A 19,824-nucleotide genomic window follows, 5' to 3' on the forward strand; every position below is an offset into this window, starting at 1 on the left:
ATGACCTGAGCCTAAAGTTTTCATATCTTTTTATTTATTTTTTATTTTATTTATTTTTATTTTTATTATTATTTTTTGTAAATAGTTTATGGTCAAGTTGGTTTCCAGCAACAACCAATTCTCATCCCAACAAGTGCCCTCCTCTATGCCCTTCGCCCCCTTCACCCCCACACCCATCAGTCCTCAGTTTGTTCTCAGCATTCAAGAGTCTCTCATGGTTTGCCTCCCTTCCTCTCCCCCACTATTTCCCCCCTACTTCTCCCCCACGGTCCTCCATTAAGTTCCTCCTAATCCTCCTATATGTGCAAACATATAGTAGTTGTCCTTCTCTGCCTGACTTACTACGCTCAGCATAACACCCTCAAGTTCCATCCATGTTGCTACACATGGCCAGATTTCATTCTTTCTCATTGCCATGTAGTATTCCATCATATAGATAAACCACATCTTCTTGATCTTTTCGTCCGTTGATGGACACTTAGGCTCTTTCCATGTTTTGGCTATTGTTGAGAATGCTGCTATGAACTAGAGTTTTCATATCTTTTTAAAAGGCCTGCCTTCTTACTGATATCATGTGGACTATCCTGTTTTTTTGTAAGTCTTTTCCACATTTATGGCTGTTCTTTGATCCCTATCACCCAGGGATAATCCTTTCTTTGCTAACACTATTTCATCATGCTGTTTAATAAGCCTAGAAGTGAATAGACCTAAGAGAATTTTAGAAGAGATGGAATTGTGAATGGAAGATTTTCATGCCAATCAACTAACACATTTGAAATGGTCTTCTTTCTGTTGATGCAATTTTATTTTTATTTATTTATTTATAATTTTTTAAAAGTTATTTATCTTTGAGAGAGAGGAAGAAACCGAGCACGAGTGGGGAAGGGGCAGAGAGTAAAGGAGTCACAGAATCCAAGCAGGCTCCAGGCTCTGAGCCCAACCAAACCACAAGATCATAACCTGAGTTGAAGTTGGAAGCTTGACTGACTGAGCCACCCAGGTGTCCTGTTGATACAATTTTAGGTCTTGTTATTAATGTAAACCATAAACCACTAGAATATTTTGACAAAGGAATGACTTAGTTATTTTAAATTTTGGTTAACTTCAGCCCCCTTTACTTTTGCCATAGCAATACAGCCTGATCATTTTCCATATCATTATATATAAAAGCTACCTCATCCCTTTTAATAATTGCACTGTATTCTAATAGATGGGCATATATTGATTTAACCACCTCCCTACTTAATGAATATGTAATAAATTTTCAGAAAGTTTAGAATTATTACCTGATCATTATCAAATGCTCTAAATTTGAAAACCACATTTAGAATATATTTTTAAAATTATTTTTCTGGGGCGCCTGGGTGGCTTAGTCGGTTAAGCGTCTGACTTTTGCTTGGGTCATGATCTTGCGGCTCGTGGGTTCAAGCCCCGCGTCAGGCTCTGTGCTGACTGCCAGCTCAGAGCCTGGAGCCTATTTCAGAGTCTGTGTCTCCCTCTCNAATGTGTATAAATGGGTTTTATTGATTTGTCTCTATACTTGGAAGAATTGGAGTAGTAGCAAATGTATAAATAGAAGCTGTGAAATTTGAAAATTTTTAAAAGACGACTCTGATTCACTCAAATACAACACCTTAAATCACATTCAAGGAACTTAGGAGGAAATGAACTTATGCCTTATTTAAATATGGGTATCTTGGGGCGCCTGGGTCGCTCAGTCAGTTAAGTGTCCAACTTCTTCTTGGGGCTTGATCTCACTGTTCATGGGTTGGAGCTCCACATCGGACTCTGCTCCGGCAGTGTGGAGTCTGCTTGGGACTCTCTCATTCTTCTCTCTCTCCACTCCTCCCTTGCTTTCACATATTCTCTTTCTCGCTCTCTCTAAGATAAATAAATAAAACTTAAAAAAATATTTGGGTGTCTTGTTATTTTTATCTTTTACAAAAAGTGAGAAAATAATTTCTGGATATGTGAGAGTTCTGATTTGTTGAATCTTTTATGTTGTCAGAAATTGTACTGAGACCATCGACTATCTATACCTTTTTAAAAAAAAATTAGAGGTAATACATGAAGACCTGCATACTATAAGAAATTCTAATAATATAGAAATAATTATGGTAAAAAGTATATAGTATATCTGTCTTTTTATAAATCACTACTGGTGAATATTGTAGCCTTTTTTTGCACCCACATATATGGGTGTATGAAAGAATACATAACTATGTATAAACATACAGTTTTATTTTGTTTTGACCTACACAGGATTGTCTTATATTGAACCATGTGAAATTGCCAATACTCAACCATTTTTTTACCTACAAAAAAAGCAGTTTCTTTTGGTTCAACCTAATGTTACAAATATTGTTTTACTACCTTTCTTTTTTTTTTTTAACCTAATAGTATGTCTTCAGGACCTTTCTCTTTTACTGCTTTTGGGCCTACCAATGGCAGCATTCTTAAAGAGAGAAAGTGACAGTTTTCTCCTTCCCTGTTAATACTACTCTTATTTCTACTTTTCTCTTTCTTCTTGAAGGCAGCGGAGGAAGTTGGATATCCAGTAATGATCAAGGCCTCAGAAGGAGGAGGAGGGAAAGGAATCAGAAAAGTCAATAATGCAGATGACTTCCCTAACCTCTTCAGACAGGTAGAATATAAGTTGTTTTTGTTTGCTTGAATTTACATGTGTATCAGAGATACATGATTTAACTCACACTGTATATACAAACTGTTATGTTGTACACTAAAAACTAATGTATGTCACTTATACCTCAATAAAATAAAAGATAATAATAATAAATCATATAATTTGGATGTCCAGAAAATACTTAATTTTTTATTTTATCTGTAAGTACTCTAGTCTTTCTCTCTAGCTCATACCTGCTTATTAGCAATGTCCAATTCAGTGTAAGGTTTTATTCAATAAGGTAATTCAAACAGTAGTTATTCTCCTTCATATAAAAGTGTTCATTTTCTCAGATACCTCTTCCCTATATGGTCCATGTGGCTCACAGGATCTCATAGTGATAAGGAAGAGTCAGAAAGCCTTTCTACATTTTTATGTTTCTCTTTTGTTGGCATTGTAGATAAGGTATGTGGTTAGCTCCTAATCTGGATGCTCTTGGCTTGGCCAGGCTCAGGCTTTCTGATTGACTACCTCACTTCAGTTCAAATTGACTGTAGGCTCCAGGATTTATGCTGTGTGTCTAGTCGGCCACCTCAGCAGTCTGCACCATAGTCTGTGCTGCATGGCCACTGCACCCTGGCACAGGAAGCCTGTGGCAGGTCTGCATTCTGTAATTGAGGGTTGGCTAGGAAAGCTGAACCTTAGATCTCTGTCTGCCCGACACTCTGGTTTGCAGCCATGTTGGTGTGGCCATACTACAAGTTATTTGTGGAGGCTAAAGAAATGATCTCTTTTCAGAATCTTAGATAATTGGGTGACAGAAGTCTCTTTATTTCCTGTCTTTGGGCTACCCTCACATACTTGACTCACTTTTTTTCTCCTACGAGAAAAAGATGAACCAAAAAAAGGAAAATTGGACACCTTCTGGGCTTTCACTTTTCTAGCTTCCTACTGTTCTTATTTTTCACAGCATTTTTTTACTTTCTGTTGTCTTTTACTAGTATCTCTGGCCACCTTCTATTTGACCTCTTTAAAAAACAAACAAACAAATTACATTCAACAGCAAACTGAGAAAGGTGATTAGTCTATTGTTTTGCTGCATTATCCTATTTTGAATGTCAGATTTTGAATATTTTTCCTTCTTTTTCCTTTTTACTCTACATTCCTTTTATAGTTTACCTGATTTCATAGGAAGATCAATACTTCATGGGGTCTAAAAGAAAGGCCTTTTGCTCTTAGGAGCAAAAGGAAAAGCATGTTAATTTTTTTTTTTTTTTTTTTTTTTTTTTTTTTGGAGAGAGGGAGAGAGAGCAGAGAGCATGCACAAGCTGGAGAGGGGCAGAGAGTGGGGGGGAGAGAGAGAGAGAGAATCCCAATCAGGCTTACAGTGCCAGTGCAGAGCCCGATGCAGAGCTCAAACTCAATGAACCATAAGATCATGACCNGAGAGACAGAGTGAGCAGGGGAGGGTCAGAGAGAGAGGGAGATACAGACTCTGAAATAGGCTCCAGGCTCTGAGCTGGCAGTCAGCACAGAGCCCGACGCGGGGCTCGAACCCACGAACCGTGAGATCATGACCTAAGCGAAAGTCGGACGCTTAACCGACTAAGCCACCCAGGCGCCCCGCATGTTAATTTTTAAAAGTATAATTCCTTAAGGTATTTCAAAACTACTTATTTTCAAGAATCTAGAACTCTAAGATTAGGAAGTCTTATGTGAAAGTCCGTAAGTTCCAATAATGATTAACCAAATAACAAACAAATCCTCTCATTGAGAACAAACTAGAAAAGCTGGATAAAATTTTTTTACAAATCTATTTCAAGGCATTCGAAACCTTTCAAGACAGTAAAGAATTAAGGGGCTAAGATACAGGAGAAGAAGGAGACCCAGGTAGGTGGCACTTAAGGCCACTTTTTCCCTAGTGATATCTTTTGGTTTGAGAAGTAGTTGAAAAGATGATTAGAGTTTTCAACCGTCTTATAAGACTAAAAAGACAAAACTTAGACTTCAGGGTTTTCTAAGGAGGGTGCCTTGGGAAACTTCCCACATTTTAGGTTGGGATCTTGAAGGAACTATACCTTAGGAGTAAAAATAAACTGGAAATAGGCCAACCCTCACAGGCATTAAATCTCAGCTTCAAAATATTCAACCTTTGATTCAAGCAAGGAGTTCTAGGATTGCTGGTGTCTCTAACCACCAAAAGGAAGCAAGTATAATAACATCTAGAATCTCAAATTGTTTCTATTAATTTTTTGAGTGTGGTATCAAATAACCATTTAAAAGTAAGCAGTCATATCAAATTACATGACTGAAAATCAAGAAAAATGAGTCAGTAAACAGACCCCTCTGAAAGTTTAGATAATGGATCCATCAGACAAGGATGTTACAGTAATTATACTTCATGTTTTCAAGGAAATTAAAGACAAGATTGATAATTTTGTCAGAAAACTGGAAACTATAAAGAAGAAACAAATTCTAGAACTGAAAAGACAATAACTAAAATTAAGAAGTAAGTAGAGGCGTTTAATAGCATATTAGATGCAGTTGAAGAGGGAATTAGTGGCTGGAAGATAGCTCAGAAGAAAATCCAGACTGAAGCATGAAGAGACAAAAGGATGAAAAATACAGAAAAGAGCATGTAAGAGATTATTTGCAAAGATGACCATGATAATTTCTCTCCATATGCCTTGTGTACTACACATGCCCTTGTGTACTATGATTTTTGCCTCTCCTCTCATCAAGAAAGACTCTTTTTCCCACTCTCTGAAGTTTGGCTGGCCTTATGACTTACTTTACTAAAGAGAACGTAACAGAAATGCTGTGTAAGTTCTGAAGCCTAAACTCCAACTGGTCTTGTAGTTTCTGCCCTTGCCCTCTTGAATTGAGCCTCAGACTGATAACTGAAGAGCCCAGTCTAGCCTTTTGAGGAAAAAGAGGCCACATGAAGTAGAGTTGAGTTATCCCAGCTGAGAGTTCCTAGACCTACATGTTGACAGTCAGCACCACATTTGAGTCATGATGTGAGACCCTGTTAAGCCATCCAACCCCAGTTAAATTGCCAGATGACTACAGCTACATGTCTAGTAGCTCCTGGTCCAGAGCAGAAGAAATACCCAACTGAGCCCCACTCAATTGCTGTAAACAAATAAAATAAAATGATCAGTGTTAAGGAAATCTCTAGATGAAGTGTTGAAAGTATCTTAAATCCTTCTGGTTACTTATGCTAAGGAATAGTAAGAAAGAGGTGAGCTAAAGAAGGTGTTTCAAACTTGAGTTTGAAAACAGAACTTTTTTTCATTCCCAGTCTCTCTACCTGGCAAAAAGATCCTCAAAGTAAAAAGTGACCTCAGGGTAAAGGCCAAGTCAAGAATACCTGTGAGATCTTTTAAGGCCTTGGAGATATTTAAGACACTCCCTGGTAGATTACCCTCTCAGCTAAAAGGAAAGAGCTTTAAAGAATCTTCAAGGTGTTATCCTACAGCAGTCTGATATGCCTAAAGTATAGATATGTCTGTGCAGAAAAGTTATGGATGTATCTTTTGGGGCAAGGAGTAAATCCCCTAGTATGATTCATAGGAAATCTACAGTTTTCAATAGACTTGTACTGATGATCACACCAAAGGGCCTAAAAGGGACAGAGGTAGTTCAGACTTCCAAGAGGCTTCTGAGTGTTCAATTTCCTATAAACAGGAAGCAGACTGAGAAAGCTATTAAGCTGTAAACATCTAATAAAAAGAGAGATTTGTCAGAGAGCAGAGCCAGGAGCCCAGAGGGCATAGCTAAGAGCAGAGGAGAGTCATAAGCCATGGATTAGGAAAATCACTCCCAGGGACCAGAACAAGACCCTAAAAAATTTCCTTGCCTCTAGAGTGAGGGAACCTGACATGTACCCATCTGGACTTCAGAGAGTTACTGTGGAGCAGTGACCACTGTGTACTTCCTACCCTCTCTTCTTTGAACAGGAATATCTTTTATGGTTAACCTTTCCCCATCTCATCATTAAATACTGGGGGTGTTGGAACAGGTAACTTGTCTTTTTAGTTCCCAGATCGTTGGATCAAGAGAAACTGCACCTGAGGAGCTGCACCCAAGGAGTCTTATTCACAACTGGACATGATTCATGAGAAAATGGACGTCAAGCCTGATGCCATGATTGGATGACTTTGGGGGTCTTGGGAGGGGGTGAGTCTATTTTGCATGTGGGAGGTCTATGAATTATTGTGGCCAGAGGGCGGACCATAGTAGATTGTTTGCAGAGATGGCCGCAATAACTCCTCCCATCCTTGTATATATATCCTTTTGCAATGTGATTGCCTTTCCTCTCATCAAGAGGTGGCATCTCTTTTCCCACCCCTTGAGTCTTAGCTGGCCCTGTTGCTTGCTTAAACCATTAGAATGTGGCAAAAGTGGTGGTGTTTAAGTTCTAGACCCTAGGGCTTGTGAAGCCTTGCAGCTTCTGCACTCACCGTCTTGGATCACTGCATTGAAGAAGCCTGATCTAGTACATTGGAGAATGAGAGGCCGCATACTATAGAGATAAGCTGTTCCAGTAAAGGCTCCCTTGACCTACCTGCCAACAGTCACCACAAGTCACCCAACATTTGAGTGAGACCATTCAGCCCCACTCGAACTACCAGATGATGATATGCATATGAGTGACCCCAGGCAAGAGCAGAGAACAACTGCCCAGATGAGGAACAGTATCATGAGCAAATAAAATGGTTGCTGTCCTAAGTAACCCCCTGAGTTTTGGGGTGACTTGCTACATAGCAAAACAGCATAAATGACATATGGGATACAGTGAGATGATCTAATATGCACTTTGAGTCTCAGAAATGAGAGAGAGTGGAACAGAAGCAATATTTGAAGAAATCATGGAACACAAATGGTATTTGAAGAGATAATGGCTAAGAATTATCCTGAAGTTATATAAAAGTTACCAAGCACAGATTTAAAAAGTACTATAAGCCCCACAGCACAAATACAGAGAAAACCACATCTAAGATTAACAGAGTAAATCTGCTACCTCAACCCCCTAAAAAAAAGAGAGAGAAAAGGAGAAAATCTTAAAGCAGCTGGAAAAATATTGCTTTCAGAGGAGTAATGATTGATAGCAGACATCTCAGTAGAAACCAGTGGAAGCCAGAAAACATTGGATTATCTTTAAAGTGCTGAAAGAAGGTAACCACCAGTGTAGAATTCTGTATCTAATGGCATTATGCTTCACAATTGAAGATCAGAATCCTTCAACTACAACACCCTCTGTGACGTGATGTGAACCAAGAAAGCATCTAGTCTGGAGCCCGTTGTACATTTGGCTGTCTGGAGTTGATGGCAGTATTTTATCCTTTTGTGGGATTTGTGTGTATGTCTTTTCAAATTATTTTATTTTTCACTTTTGTAACACATTGGATGGATGTACATGTTTCAGTCTTCTATTAATATTGGTTATATAACTAAGAATGCAACATTTTAAAAATACGTGAGGGCATGAACTGTATTTTATTCATTTTTGTATTCCTGCTAATTAACATGGTCCCTGACACTTATAGGCATCTGCCTGTTGGAATTGAAGTGCTTATTACTTAAGCTCTTTGTTTTATTTCCTCTTCTAACTTAGGTTCAAACTGAAGTCCCTGGATCTCCTATATTTGTGATGAGACTAGCCAAACAATCCCGTCATCTGGAGGTACAGATCTTAGCAGATCAGTATGGCAATGCTATCTCTCTGTTTGGTCGTGACTGCTCCGTACAGCGCAGGCATCAGAAGATTATTGAAGAAGCACCAGCTGCTATTGCTACTCCAGCAGTATTTGAACATATGGAACAGGTGTGTGTATGAAAACTGTAGTTTTTGCTTTCTTACACAGAACTACTCATTCAATTCATAATATACCAATCTGAGAATAGTGGAATTTCAAGTGGTTCTAGATAATTGATAAGATTATATCCTTTTCCTAGAGGAAAAATAATCCTACTCTTCTCCCTCTAAATATTTCTAGCCCTAAATTAGTTTTTTGATAAAAATCAGTGTACTGTTTTGAGTAGAGGTAAAAAAGAAAAATGTTTGGGGATTTTTAATCTTAGTTTGAGTTTTTTTTTAGCAAGCTCATGATAAGTAGGTAGTTCCATTTTGTAGTTATCATTGAGTCTTCAGATGTCTTTATTCAGATCTGTGATCTCTTAGAAGGTCCTGTGAGCATCTTTAAAGTTTACATATTCTATGATTTTGTGTAGAAAAGAATTCTCAGCAGTTTTGCAAGGTCCCTTGGAAACAGTTGTAGTCTAGGGGTCTGAACACGGTCTTTTCTGAAACAATGACTTAGTCTTCATCTTATTGGAAATATATTTTCCATTTCTTTTCACCTGAATTCCAAACAGGCTAAATATATGGTCATTTGTTTTGGAAGTTTAATTCCTACATGTGTGTGAATTTATTAAGAATCATTCTTTAACTGCTGTAATTAAAGAGGCCTCCAAAATACAGTGGCCTTTTTTTGGTTTGTTTTTGAAAGAGAGAGATGTAGGGGGCAGGTAGGGGCAGAAGGAGAGAGTGAATCCTAAGCACGGGGCTCAGTCTCACGACTGTGAGATTATGACCTGAGCTGAAATCAAGAGTCTGATGCTGAACCACCCAGGTGCCCCCCAAATACAGTGCCTTAAACACAGTATAAGTTGTCTTCCTCTCTCTCACCATTGTTGAGAGATGAGTTGGTACCAGGGACCCAGCCTTACTGCTGTGTCATTCACTAAGAAAGGGAAGAGCAAACTATAGCTTATAAGCCGAATCCAACCTGCCAACTTTTTTTTATTCTTATTTATTTTGTGAGAGAGGTGGGGGTGGGAGAAGACACAGAGAGAGAGAGAGAGAGAGAGAACGAACAAGTGGGGGAGGGCTGAGAGGCAGATGCGGGGCTCAGTCCCACGAATTGTAAGATGATGACCTGAGCCAAAATCAGGAGTCAGACACTTAAACAACTGAGCCACCCAGGCGCCCCATAACCTGTTAACTTTTTTTGTAAATAAAAATTTATTAGATCACAGCCATATTAATTTATTTATTTTATAGTCCACAAAGCTGAAAATAATTACTGTTTGGTCCTTTAATGAGAACGTTTGCCAACCCTTGCCCTAGGGTGTCATTATCCTCATGATTAAAGCTCTCTCACAAGATTATGTTCATATTGTAGCTTGTGGGAGGGGGAGAGAAAGGACTTAGAGGGCAGGCATGTAAAAATGGATCCACAAGTTACCCATATTTTGTTCATATCCCCTTGGGCAAAATCCAGTTACACAATCACACCTACCTGTAGGGGTGTCATGAATTGTGGTCACTAACTCAGTGGTCATATACTCAGCTGAAATTCAGGAGATTCTATTACTAAATGACACAAAGAAAAATCACTAGAGAGCATTTAATAATCTGCCACAGTCTGCTCCTCTGGCTACCCATTATCTTTTCATACCCTTTTTCTCATTCTTAGAACATATTTAGTCTTTCCACAACGAAATCAGCCCAAAGTCCCATCCAATTACTACATTCAGCCCAGAGTCTGGGACCTCTAGGTAATGTACAGTTCCCTCCATTAAATGTTCATGTGGTTTTTTTCATGGGCCAGTGACCTAAAATACAAGCTATATACCCCTTATTCTTCCCTCTAGCATATACCCAGTATACAGTGGTGGAATATGAACAGGATAAGTCCCATTTGGAAAAAAGAAGATGAAAAATATACAGTAATCATTGGTACATAACAGTTACCAAATCCTTTTAGGCAGGAATTATGATGATTTCCTGCCATGTATTAGAGTAATACCTCAGTTGGCCCCCTGGCTGCCTCTGGTTCTGCTCTCTGGCCATAAATCCCTTTTCTATCATCCCTGAAGTACCTGGCTTTATTCCCTGCAAAGTTCTTCCTCATTGAGTTTTCTCTGTGATTGGCCTTTAGAGACTGTGCCTTCTTTGGCAGAGTTGATGCAAGAGTGGGGCCACAAATATTACTCTAGTTATCAGTCACAGGCTTTTCAAGGCCAGGTTTGTGATATGTTTAGAAATACAATTTTGAAATTCAGTTTCTGGTCTATATGCTTCCAGGTAGCTTCAGGTAAGAGTAACCACACCCTAAGATTTCTAGAGATAGTAATTTTTCCTCTGTTAGTGGATCTTTGATACTGGATTGCTTCAGGGTGAGAATCTAATCTGGTTTGGGGATACAAAAATAGTTGTTTTTTTTTCACATTATGACTTTTTCTAACTATTTTTCTTAGAGTTGGTGTGTTGTCGGTGTTCCAGGTTATTGTAGAAGACAGTTTACCAAATGTTTTGTTATGCCTAACAATGAGACCATAACCTTTTCAGTCTGCAACATTTATTTCCTTGCTACCCACTACTCTTTTGCTAAGGTAGCATCCCCATGGTTTAATTTTTTAAATAGTAGCATCTTACCTGAATTTTATAATTTCTGTATGGATTAGTATACAGGTTAAGCTGTTTAAAAAAGAGATCCAAAAAATACAATGACCTAGATGAGATAGAAGTTTATTTTTCCTTCCCTCTCATAATCTGAGGTAAGGTCTCCAGGGTTAGTAGGACAGTTCTGCTTCCTGAGGCCGTCTTGTAATTCAAGTTCTGTCTGTTTTGTTCTGCCATTCTCAGTGTGTTCTCATCTTCATAGTGGAAACTGGCTTGAACTATTACTACATTCCAATCCACAGAAAGGGGAAAATTAGGAATAGAGGACAAGTAGTTTCATTCTAAATCCTGATTCAGGGTTTACACATATTACTCACTAATGCTGACATATATGTAAAAAATGAGTCTCTGGGTAAAGAGACATTGAAAAGTGTAGTCTCTAGCTGGACAGTTATGTTTCTAGGAAGATTACCAGGAATACTAAAACCCAGGGCACACTGAATAGTCTGCCATAGTGTTTTGTTGCCTGCATACAACTTAAACTGGTAGGGTGAGGTTGCCTATGAGGCCAGGTGAAAAACCGTTTTCCCCAGCTCTGGATTGAGTTTGCCACCCATGTCTAGGAACCTTGTGTAATAATCAGAGAGAGTGAAATTACTCTTATGTAGCCGGAGGCCTTTAATGGCTCTTATAAACAGTGGATATTTGAGTCAGGGAGAAGCTGTAGAGGTCCACCAGCTGGTCAAGGTGAGACACTTATGTTGACTTATCTTTCTTCTTTGAGTGTGCGGTGAAACTTGCCAAAATGGTTGGTTATGTGAGTGCGGGGACTGTTGAATACCTCTACAGCCAGGATGGAAGCTTCTACTTTCTGGAACTGAACCCTCGGCTACAGGTGGAGCACCCTTGTACAGAGATGGTAGCTGACGTCAACCTCCCTGCAGCACAACTCCAGGTGAGTCACTCTGATCGTGACTCAGAGAGTTGCCTGGAGAAGTTCCAAATATCAGAGATGCCTGAGAAACTGGTTTAACCTGGTGTCTGATAAAGAAAAGCACCTCTTATCTGAGTCTCATCTAATGTTCATCTCATGCTATATGGGCTGTGATGTATGGGTTGGTTTTCCTGATGGGGTACAAATCTAGTAATAGTATCATATTTTTTAGCCAGACACATCTGATAGAAACTGTCATATTTTAGAAAGAAACTGTACAAATAATAAGCTTTATGATTATTTTAATTGGAAAAAACCTTTGTAATTGTTCTCTACTCCTTTTTACATGTGTTCAATATTAAAGTAGTTCCACATCATAGTGGTGGTTGTAGTTTCTTCTGGCAATACGATGGCAGCACATTATTTTTATAATGTTTAAAGTGCTAGCTATCAATAATATCTTCTCCACTTAGTCCAGGAAAAAAATTATTATGGAAGCAGTAATTAATAGCTAATGGTGAGGTATGATATTATTTGTATCTAATATGTTCTTTGTCCACATTGAGAACTCTTTCTGGGTTCCCATTAAGGACTAAAGATTTATTTACCTTCTCCAGTGGTTTGTGGGAATAATTATGAAATAATTATGACACAGTTAGGACTTTTTAGCTGTCTGTGCTTCTTGGATAGCCACTTATGCAGTCTCTTCTCATATATATTTTAATTCTGCTCTTTTAATGCAGTAGACACACACACACAACTTAGTTACTTATTCAATTAATGTAGAATACAGGCTACAATAGAAAGAGTATTTTAGGTGGAGGTTACTAAAATGAAAAATCTTGTAGGTAATCTGATAGCCTCCACATTTTAAGGAAAGTAACTGTTAAAAATGAGTGATATGTTTCCTTTCAGATTGCCATGGGGATCCCTCTGTACAGAATCAAGGATATTCGTATGATGTATGGAGTATCTCCCTGGGGTGATGCTCCCATTGATTTTGAAAATTCTGCTCATGTTCCTTGCCCAAGGGGCCATGTTATTGCTGCTCGGATCACTAGTGAAAATCCAGATGAGGTAACCCAACACTTAAAAGGTTTATACTTTTTTTTTCTTGTGAACTTTAATATTAATATGGTATCTGAAGGTCTGCTTCTGAAATATCTTGGGGATTCCTCTGGAGAGGGAAATTTATAGAAGTCTCATCAGAGCAGACAAATAAGTAATCACTGCTCCATTGGCCATTTAGTCCAATTTTAGTCATTATGAAGTCCTCATTGGGCGGGTAGCACTGGATGTTGGCTCTTGAGCCTTTCTGATTTTTGTGCATCATTTCTGCTTTTGTGTGTGATTAACACAGAGCCTAAGTAGTGACCATATGTATGTTCTTTTCCTTGGAAATATAATATGGTTTCTCATATTCTTCATTCTCTAACAGGGTTTTAAGCCCAGCTCAGGAACAGTTCAGGAACTGAATTTCCGTAGCAATAAGAATGTTTGGGGTTATTTCAGTGTTGCTGCTGCAGGGGGCCTTCATGAATTTGCTGATTCTCAGTTTGGTCATTGCTTCTCCTGGGGAGAAAACAGAGAGGAAGCAATTTCGTGAGTATAACAACATTTGATTGCATTAAAAAAATAAGTTTGTTCTAATCTTGAGTGAATGTGTGAGCACAGGAATGGAAATTGTCTGCCGGAGAAGTACTATACTGTTTTGGAGGAAATACATCTTCACTTGTACTTGGGTTCATGTTTTGTTAAATTATGCAGTGTTTGGCAGATGTTTTCTGTTTTTTTCTGAGTCTTTTCAAGTATTCTTACTTTCAAAAATTCTGGTAAGTTTATAAAATTCATTGCTTTAAAGAAATCATATTTTTCCACAGAAACGTTTTGGTGGGGGAGGTAGATTCTTGACCAAGAGTTTGGCATCATATAAAATCATAGGTAGGATCTGCTGCTTGTCATCAAAATAAAGGTATGGCTGTAAATATTCTATAGTCATTTAAAATAATAAAGTTAACGGTGCCTAGGTGGCTCAGTCAGTTAAAGGTCCGACTCTTGACTTTTGGCTCAGGTCTTGATCTCATGGCTGTTGAGCATGGAGCTTGCTTAAGATTCTTTCCCTCTCTCCCTCTGCCCCTCCCCTGCTATTTCTCTCTCTCAAAAAAAATTTTTTTAAATAAATATATATATACTTTACTTTCTTAAAAAAGGTTATTCATTTATTTTTGAAAGAGGGAGAAAGCATGAGTGGGGGAGGGACAGAGAGTGGGAGGGAAAGAGAGAGAATCCCAGATAGGCTTCCACAGTCAGCACAGAGCCTCACGTGGGGCTCAAATCAATGAACCGTGAGATTATGATCTGAGTCGAAGTCTGACGCTTAATCGACTAAGCCACCCAGTTGCACCTCCCCCCAATCTTTTTTTAAGTAATAAAATTAAACTGCTTGTTATGTGAAAACTATATAAGGGAACTACCCACACTGTTTATGAGACCTCAGTGTGATATGAAATATACACACAGCTTATATACATATGACTGCTATGTCATAAGTATTATCAATATTCTATTAAACATAAATATTAAACAATAATTTTTATTTATCATTTATCTTGTTAAGTAAACATTAAAAATATTACAAACAATTGTGTTTTCCTAAAAAGTAGGGCTCCAGGAGATAATTTTAACACTTCAGATATTTTAGATTATCTATCAAAATTGAACTAGGTCTTTCTATTTTTTTTAATGTTTATTTATTTTTGAGAGAGAGACAGAACATGAATGGGGGAGAGGCAGAGAGAGATGGAGACACAGAATGTGAAACAGGCTCCAGGCTCTCCACACTGTCAGCACAGAGCCTGATGCGAGGCTCAAGCTTACAAACTGTGAGATCATGACCTGAGATGAAGTCAGACACAACTTACTGAGCCACCCAGGTGCCCCAGTTCTTTCTATTTTTTAATTGTATATTTTCTTGAACCAAGTATTTATAACCATTTTCTTGACCTTTGAACTGTACCCATTGACTGAGTAGTCAATAGCTACTTATTAATAAGGTTGGTTTTTAAATAATGTATACAGAAGTAGGGAACTCTTAATTTTTCTCTATCCTCTACAGTTCCTCCCATTTATTCAAAACTGTAAGTAAAGTTTTTCAAAATTAAAGCAACACTACCAGAAAAACTGTCTGCTAGAAAGATGCTTTTTTTCTTTCGCAGCCATATTCTGCTTTACGAAAGTGAAGAAAGCTTACACGAGAGCTTGTAAAATTGGTGGCTTTCCGACTAGTCACAGCCACAGATGTGTTTTGATTGGCTTGCAGAGTGTTAATTTTTTAAAAATTGCCAATATTTAAAAATTGGGAGATTGAAATAAATATATAGATTTCTTTCTTCTCTTAAAAATGGGATGATAATGATAACACTGGTTTTGCTTCCTCTTGGTAAAAGTTAACTGAAGCTTTGTTTGGTTGCTGCTTTTAGAGGAAACATGAACTCTCTCACCCAGCCCCCATCCATTCTTCCTCACTCATTTACATTCCCAGAGTGGCCTCTATTGGTATTTAGGTTTAAACTGATTACAGAGAACACTCAGTATTTTCTATAGCACATGTCCTCTAATCTGGTTCAGAAGCCTTTGCTCCTTTACCTCCTGACCTGCTCTATACATTTCTCTACAGTGCAAAGCTAACAAGGTTAACTTCTAGCATATTAAAAATATGGTCTCTGTAATAACCTTCCTTCTTGACAACATGCCAGAAGTTCATTCTTCAGCTCAGTTCATTTCTTCTTTCTGTGTCACATTGGATCTATATATTTCAGCTTGGTGTTTATATTCTTATTCTCCAGAATAGCCTTAGTCCCCATTTTCAGCATTATTTCCCATAGATGGTAATCTAAATACCATGAGAACAGGGCCATGTTTATCTTATTGCTGCCGTATTCCCTGAACATAGTAAGTGTTTAGTAAATATATGTGGGTGATGGCAATATAATGAGGACCCAGATAGAGTCTCTGTTCTAATGGGACGTTAGAATCCACAAGAAGACAGCAATAAGCAACTAAACTCAGTGTAGCAAGTGCTGTCTGTACTAGTGGGGTTACATAAACGCGTTATAGGAATATATAGCTGAGTCTGCTAACTCAGTCTGGAGAGACCAGGGAAGATTTCCCAGAAAGAAGTTACATCTAGACAGTTAAGAAGCATATAGGAATAAGCCAGGCCAAGAGGGTGTAGAGAGGAGGATGGAGGTGAGAAACAAAAAAATGGTTTAGGCTGAGGGAATGCCTGGACCACTGGAATGATATTCCTGTTGTTCAACCTATACTTTTATCCCATGTCAGATTCCACACGCCTCATGAAACCATAGGGAGGTGGATTTTCTCCCTTCTTAAAACTAGTCCAGCACTTTGATTATCTTTCTACTGGAATTTATCATATTCTACCATATATTTTGAAAGCGGTTATTGTATCTATATTCTCTCTCCCTTATGAGTCTAGTTATGTGTCTTGAGTGTGTGAGATACCTAATTAACAATAAATTAAGTATTTGTTGAAGTAAGGACCTGCCCTTTGCAAGATAGTCACCGGGCAGAAATGTAAAGGAAAAAACTCACAGCATTTGAAATTTTGTTAAAATTAGATCATTTTGCACCTAATTGGGAAGTAACAAAATTAATGAGCAATTCCTTCCACAAATGTCTAAAATGCAGCTTAAAAAACACTCTCACATGCAGGGTCAGGCTGTTAACCTGACTGTACCCAGCCTGTTGTCTCATTGTATTGAAACCTCATGAAGGTATTAGCATTTGTTAAAATGTATTCAACAGTATACTTAAGTATGTTTTATTATATGTAAAATATACTTTAATAAAGTACATAAGGTGTAAGGAGGGGAGAATTATGCCCTAATCCTAGTTAGCCATCAATAAATGAATGGAATGGTGAAAACCCAGTAAGTGAAAACTGAGGGTGGTTTGCACATAGTTTTTTATGTATTTTACATAATGAAAGGTAATTTGCTGATGCTTTTATGGTAATATCAGTCAGAACCCCTAAGTTTACTGACTTACAAAATCCTGTCTGGAATGCACGTGAATGAGCACTCTTCACATCGATACTGTCATTTCTTTGGGGCGCTGCCTCTCTCCTCCCTCCTAAGACTCCAAAGAATTGGAAGGACTCTTTAAAATGACTGAAAAATACTAAAACACTCATTACTGAAACAGATCTGCTTCTGTTCTTCTCCCAGAAACATGGTGGTAGCTTTGAAGGAGCTATCTATTCGGGGTGACTTTCGAACTACAGTTGAATATCTCATCAAATTGTTGGAGACCGAGAGCTTTCAGTTGAATAGAATTGACACTGGCTGGCTAGACAGACTGATAGCAGAAAAAGTACAGGTGTGTATTTCCCCACTTGACATACAGCTTTTGGGATTGGGTTTTTATAGGATTATGGTGTGATCAGTCCATGTCACTAGAGAAAATTTATTTGATTCTAATGTAAATGATTGTTGATCTACCTGGAAAAATTCAGAAGTCAGTGTAATTTTGGCAATATAAAGTTCTTGTGCCTCTTACACAGTCATTTTTATATGTTCTAGTATTATTTTCTAAAATACATTCGAAGAGAGGCATCCGGGATTTGAAATACGTCTGTCCTCATTTGATGTTAAGTTTGCTTCAGAGTTACCCACTTTTACATCTATCTACCAGGTGCTGATGAGAGGGGTCACATTTAAATCAGCAGTTACCCTTTGTTCCTGAGTCACCGGGCTAGTCTAAATAAGATTTTGTATAGAATCCTTAGATGCATCTAAATTATCTGAAGGTCCAAATTTTGATTATATTCCATTTTTCTTTGAGATTATCAGTAGCCAGATCCTTGTACCTTTTTGAATGGGTTTGTTTATTTATTTTGAGAGAGCTGGAGAGAGAGAATCCCAAATAGGCTCTGTGTTGTCAGTACAGAGCTGACATGGGCTCCATCACACAAACTATGAGATCATGACCTGAGCTCCTGAGCTGACATCAAGAGTTGGATGCTTAACCAGCTAAGCCACCCAGGCACTCCTTGAATTGTTTATGACAAAATCTTTCTTTTTTGAGCTCCTCTTTGATTGGTTCATTGGAAAAGGGAGAGTATAGACAAAGATGTTTTTCATTTCTAATCGATGGAAGTATCTATTCAAATTCTAAAAGTAAATTGTGTTTTTATGTCAAATATCAAACAATAAGGTTGTAGATACTCAATGCTAGCTGTTTCTTCACAGCAGATTTGGATCTGATTTAAATTGAGGGACCATGGTGCCAAGTGACTATGCTTTTGACCTGCCCTCTTTTTCTTTCTTTTATTCAGGCAGAGCGACCTGACACCATGTTGGGAGTTGTGTGTGGGGCTCTCCACGTGGCAGATGTGAGCCTGCGGAATAGCATCTCTAACTTCCTTCACTCCTTAGAAAGGTAGGCTTTGTTGCTCGTAGACAGGCTAACCAGTGGTCCTGGTTCAAAAATCCATTTATTCTTCTCTCTATCCTGGGCAGTTTGTGAATGCTACCTATTATTCAGTGACCATGGAGTCAAGGGTGAGAAAAGTTGTGGGAGTTTTCATGGCAAATTATTTTGGGACTCTAACTACAGATTTTAGAAATTTAACTTATCCAAAGTTAGAATGGGTTGCTTTTTAAAAACAAATCCAGCTGAAGTAAGCATTCCTTCCCATACAAGCATCAAATCTCTCCAACCCACCCCAGAGATGAAAATCTGGTGTTTCCCACTGGCATTGAACCCTGAATATTTCATATATTACCTGCAACACCTTTCAGGAATTCGTAATTGAGCCTGATATTCAGGATGACCTCATAAGTCTTTCAAGTAGAGGATCAGACTGTATGGGAGCTCAACTAATTTCTAACTCTGGCTCTAGAGACTAAGCTCTGCCTTTGAGTCCCTAGAGGAATGGTCCAAGGGGCTAATCATTTTAAAGCACTTTAATCACAGGCACTGTATTTGCTTCTGTGTTATTAGACGTCTATCAGCTTTCTTTTAAGGTGTCTGAAAGGGAGAAAAAATTTTTAAAAATTGAACTGAGATTGCACAGCTATTCAAGTCTTAATGATAAATATCTTTCATTGTGTTGCTTTCATGCACTAAAACCTTCAGCAGCTCACATTACCCTTGTGTATTAAACCTAAATCCTTCAGTGTGACTTTCAACTCTCTATATACTTTGGCCCCTTTCTACCAGTTCAGCTTTGCAACATGCAATCTCATGTTCCTCAACATGCAATCTCTAATCTAGTTACTTGGTTTGCCTACTAGTGTACAAACGTGTCACATGTAATCTCTGCACGCTTCCCTCCACCTTCTTTTTTTTTTTTTTTTAATTTTTTTTTAATTTTTACTTATTTCTAGGAGAGAGAGAGAGACAGTGTGAGCAGGGGAGGGTCAGAGAGGGAGTGAGTCACAGACTGAAACAGGCTTCAGGCTCCGAGCTGGCAGTCAGCACAGAGCCCGACGCGGGGCTCAAACCCACGAACCGCGAGATCATGACCTAAGCGAAAGTCGGATGCTTAACCGACTAAGCCACCCAGGCGCCCCCCCTCCACCTTCTTAATGTTAGTTACTTTTTATTTATTTTTAAAACCTGTATTTTGAAATAATTTGATATAAAGAAGAGTGGCATGAATTGTACAAACAACTTTTTTATATCCTTTGCACAGATCCACCAGCTACTAACCTCTTGCCTCACTTGCTTTATCACTCCCTTTTTCTATTGTCAAAACTCTTTCTTGGTAGATAGTATTTCCCTCCTTGGCAGTGTCCTTCCCTTTCCCCTGAACTTGGCCATGGCCTG

At 38.4% G+C, this 19,824-nt stretch overlaps 1 protein-coding gene across 7 annotated transcripts in view; it reads left to right on the forward strand.

The window, feature by feature from the left end:
• Positions 1-19,824, forward strand: part of ACACA (acetyl-CoA carboxylase alpha) — a 270,686-nt gene that overhangs the window by 94,139 nt on the left and 156,723 nt on the right. For all 7 annotated transcript variants that reach the window (XM_077745585.1, XM_077745584.1, XM_077745589.1 and 4 more), the window contains 7 exons: positions 2,534-2,644; positions 8,244-8,453; positions 11,821-11,991; positions 12,886-13,047; positions 13,409-13,572; positions 17,220-17,370; positions 18,329-18,432. In XM_077745585.1, coding sequence (XP_077601711.1) covers positions 2,534-2,644; positions 8,244-8,453; positions 11,821-11,991; positions 12,886-13,047; positions 13,409-13,572; positions 17,220-17,370; positions 18,329-18,432 — 1,073 coding nt within the window. The remainder of the gene's footprint in view (positions 1-2,533; positions 2,645-8,243; positions 8,454-11,820; positions 11,992-12,885; positions 13,048-13,408; positions 13,573-17,219; positions 17,371-18,328; positions 18,433-19,824) is intronic.

This window comes from Crocuta crocuta, unplaced genomic scaffold, assembly GCF_008692635.1.
Source record: "Crocuta crocuta isolate KB4526 unplaced genomic scaffold, BGI_CrCroc_1.0 scaffold333, whole genome shotgun sequence".
In the NCBI taxonomy this organism is placed as follows: domain Eukaryota; kingdom Metazoa; phylum Chordata; class Mammalia; order Carnivora; family Hyaenidae; genus Crocuta; species Crocuta crocuta.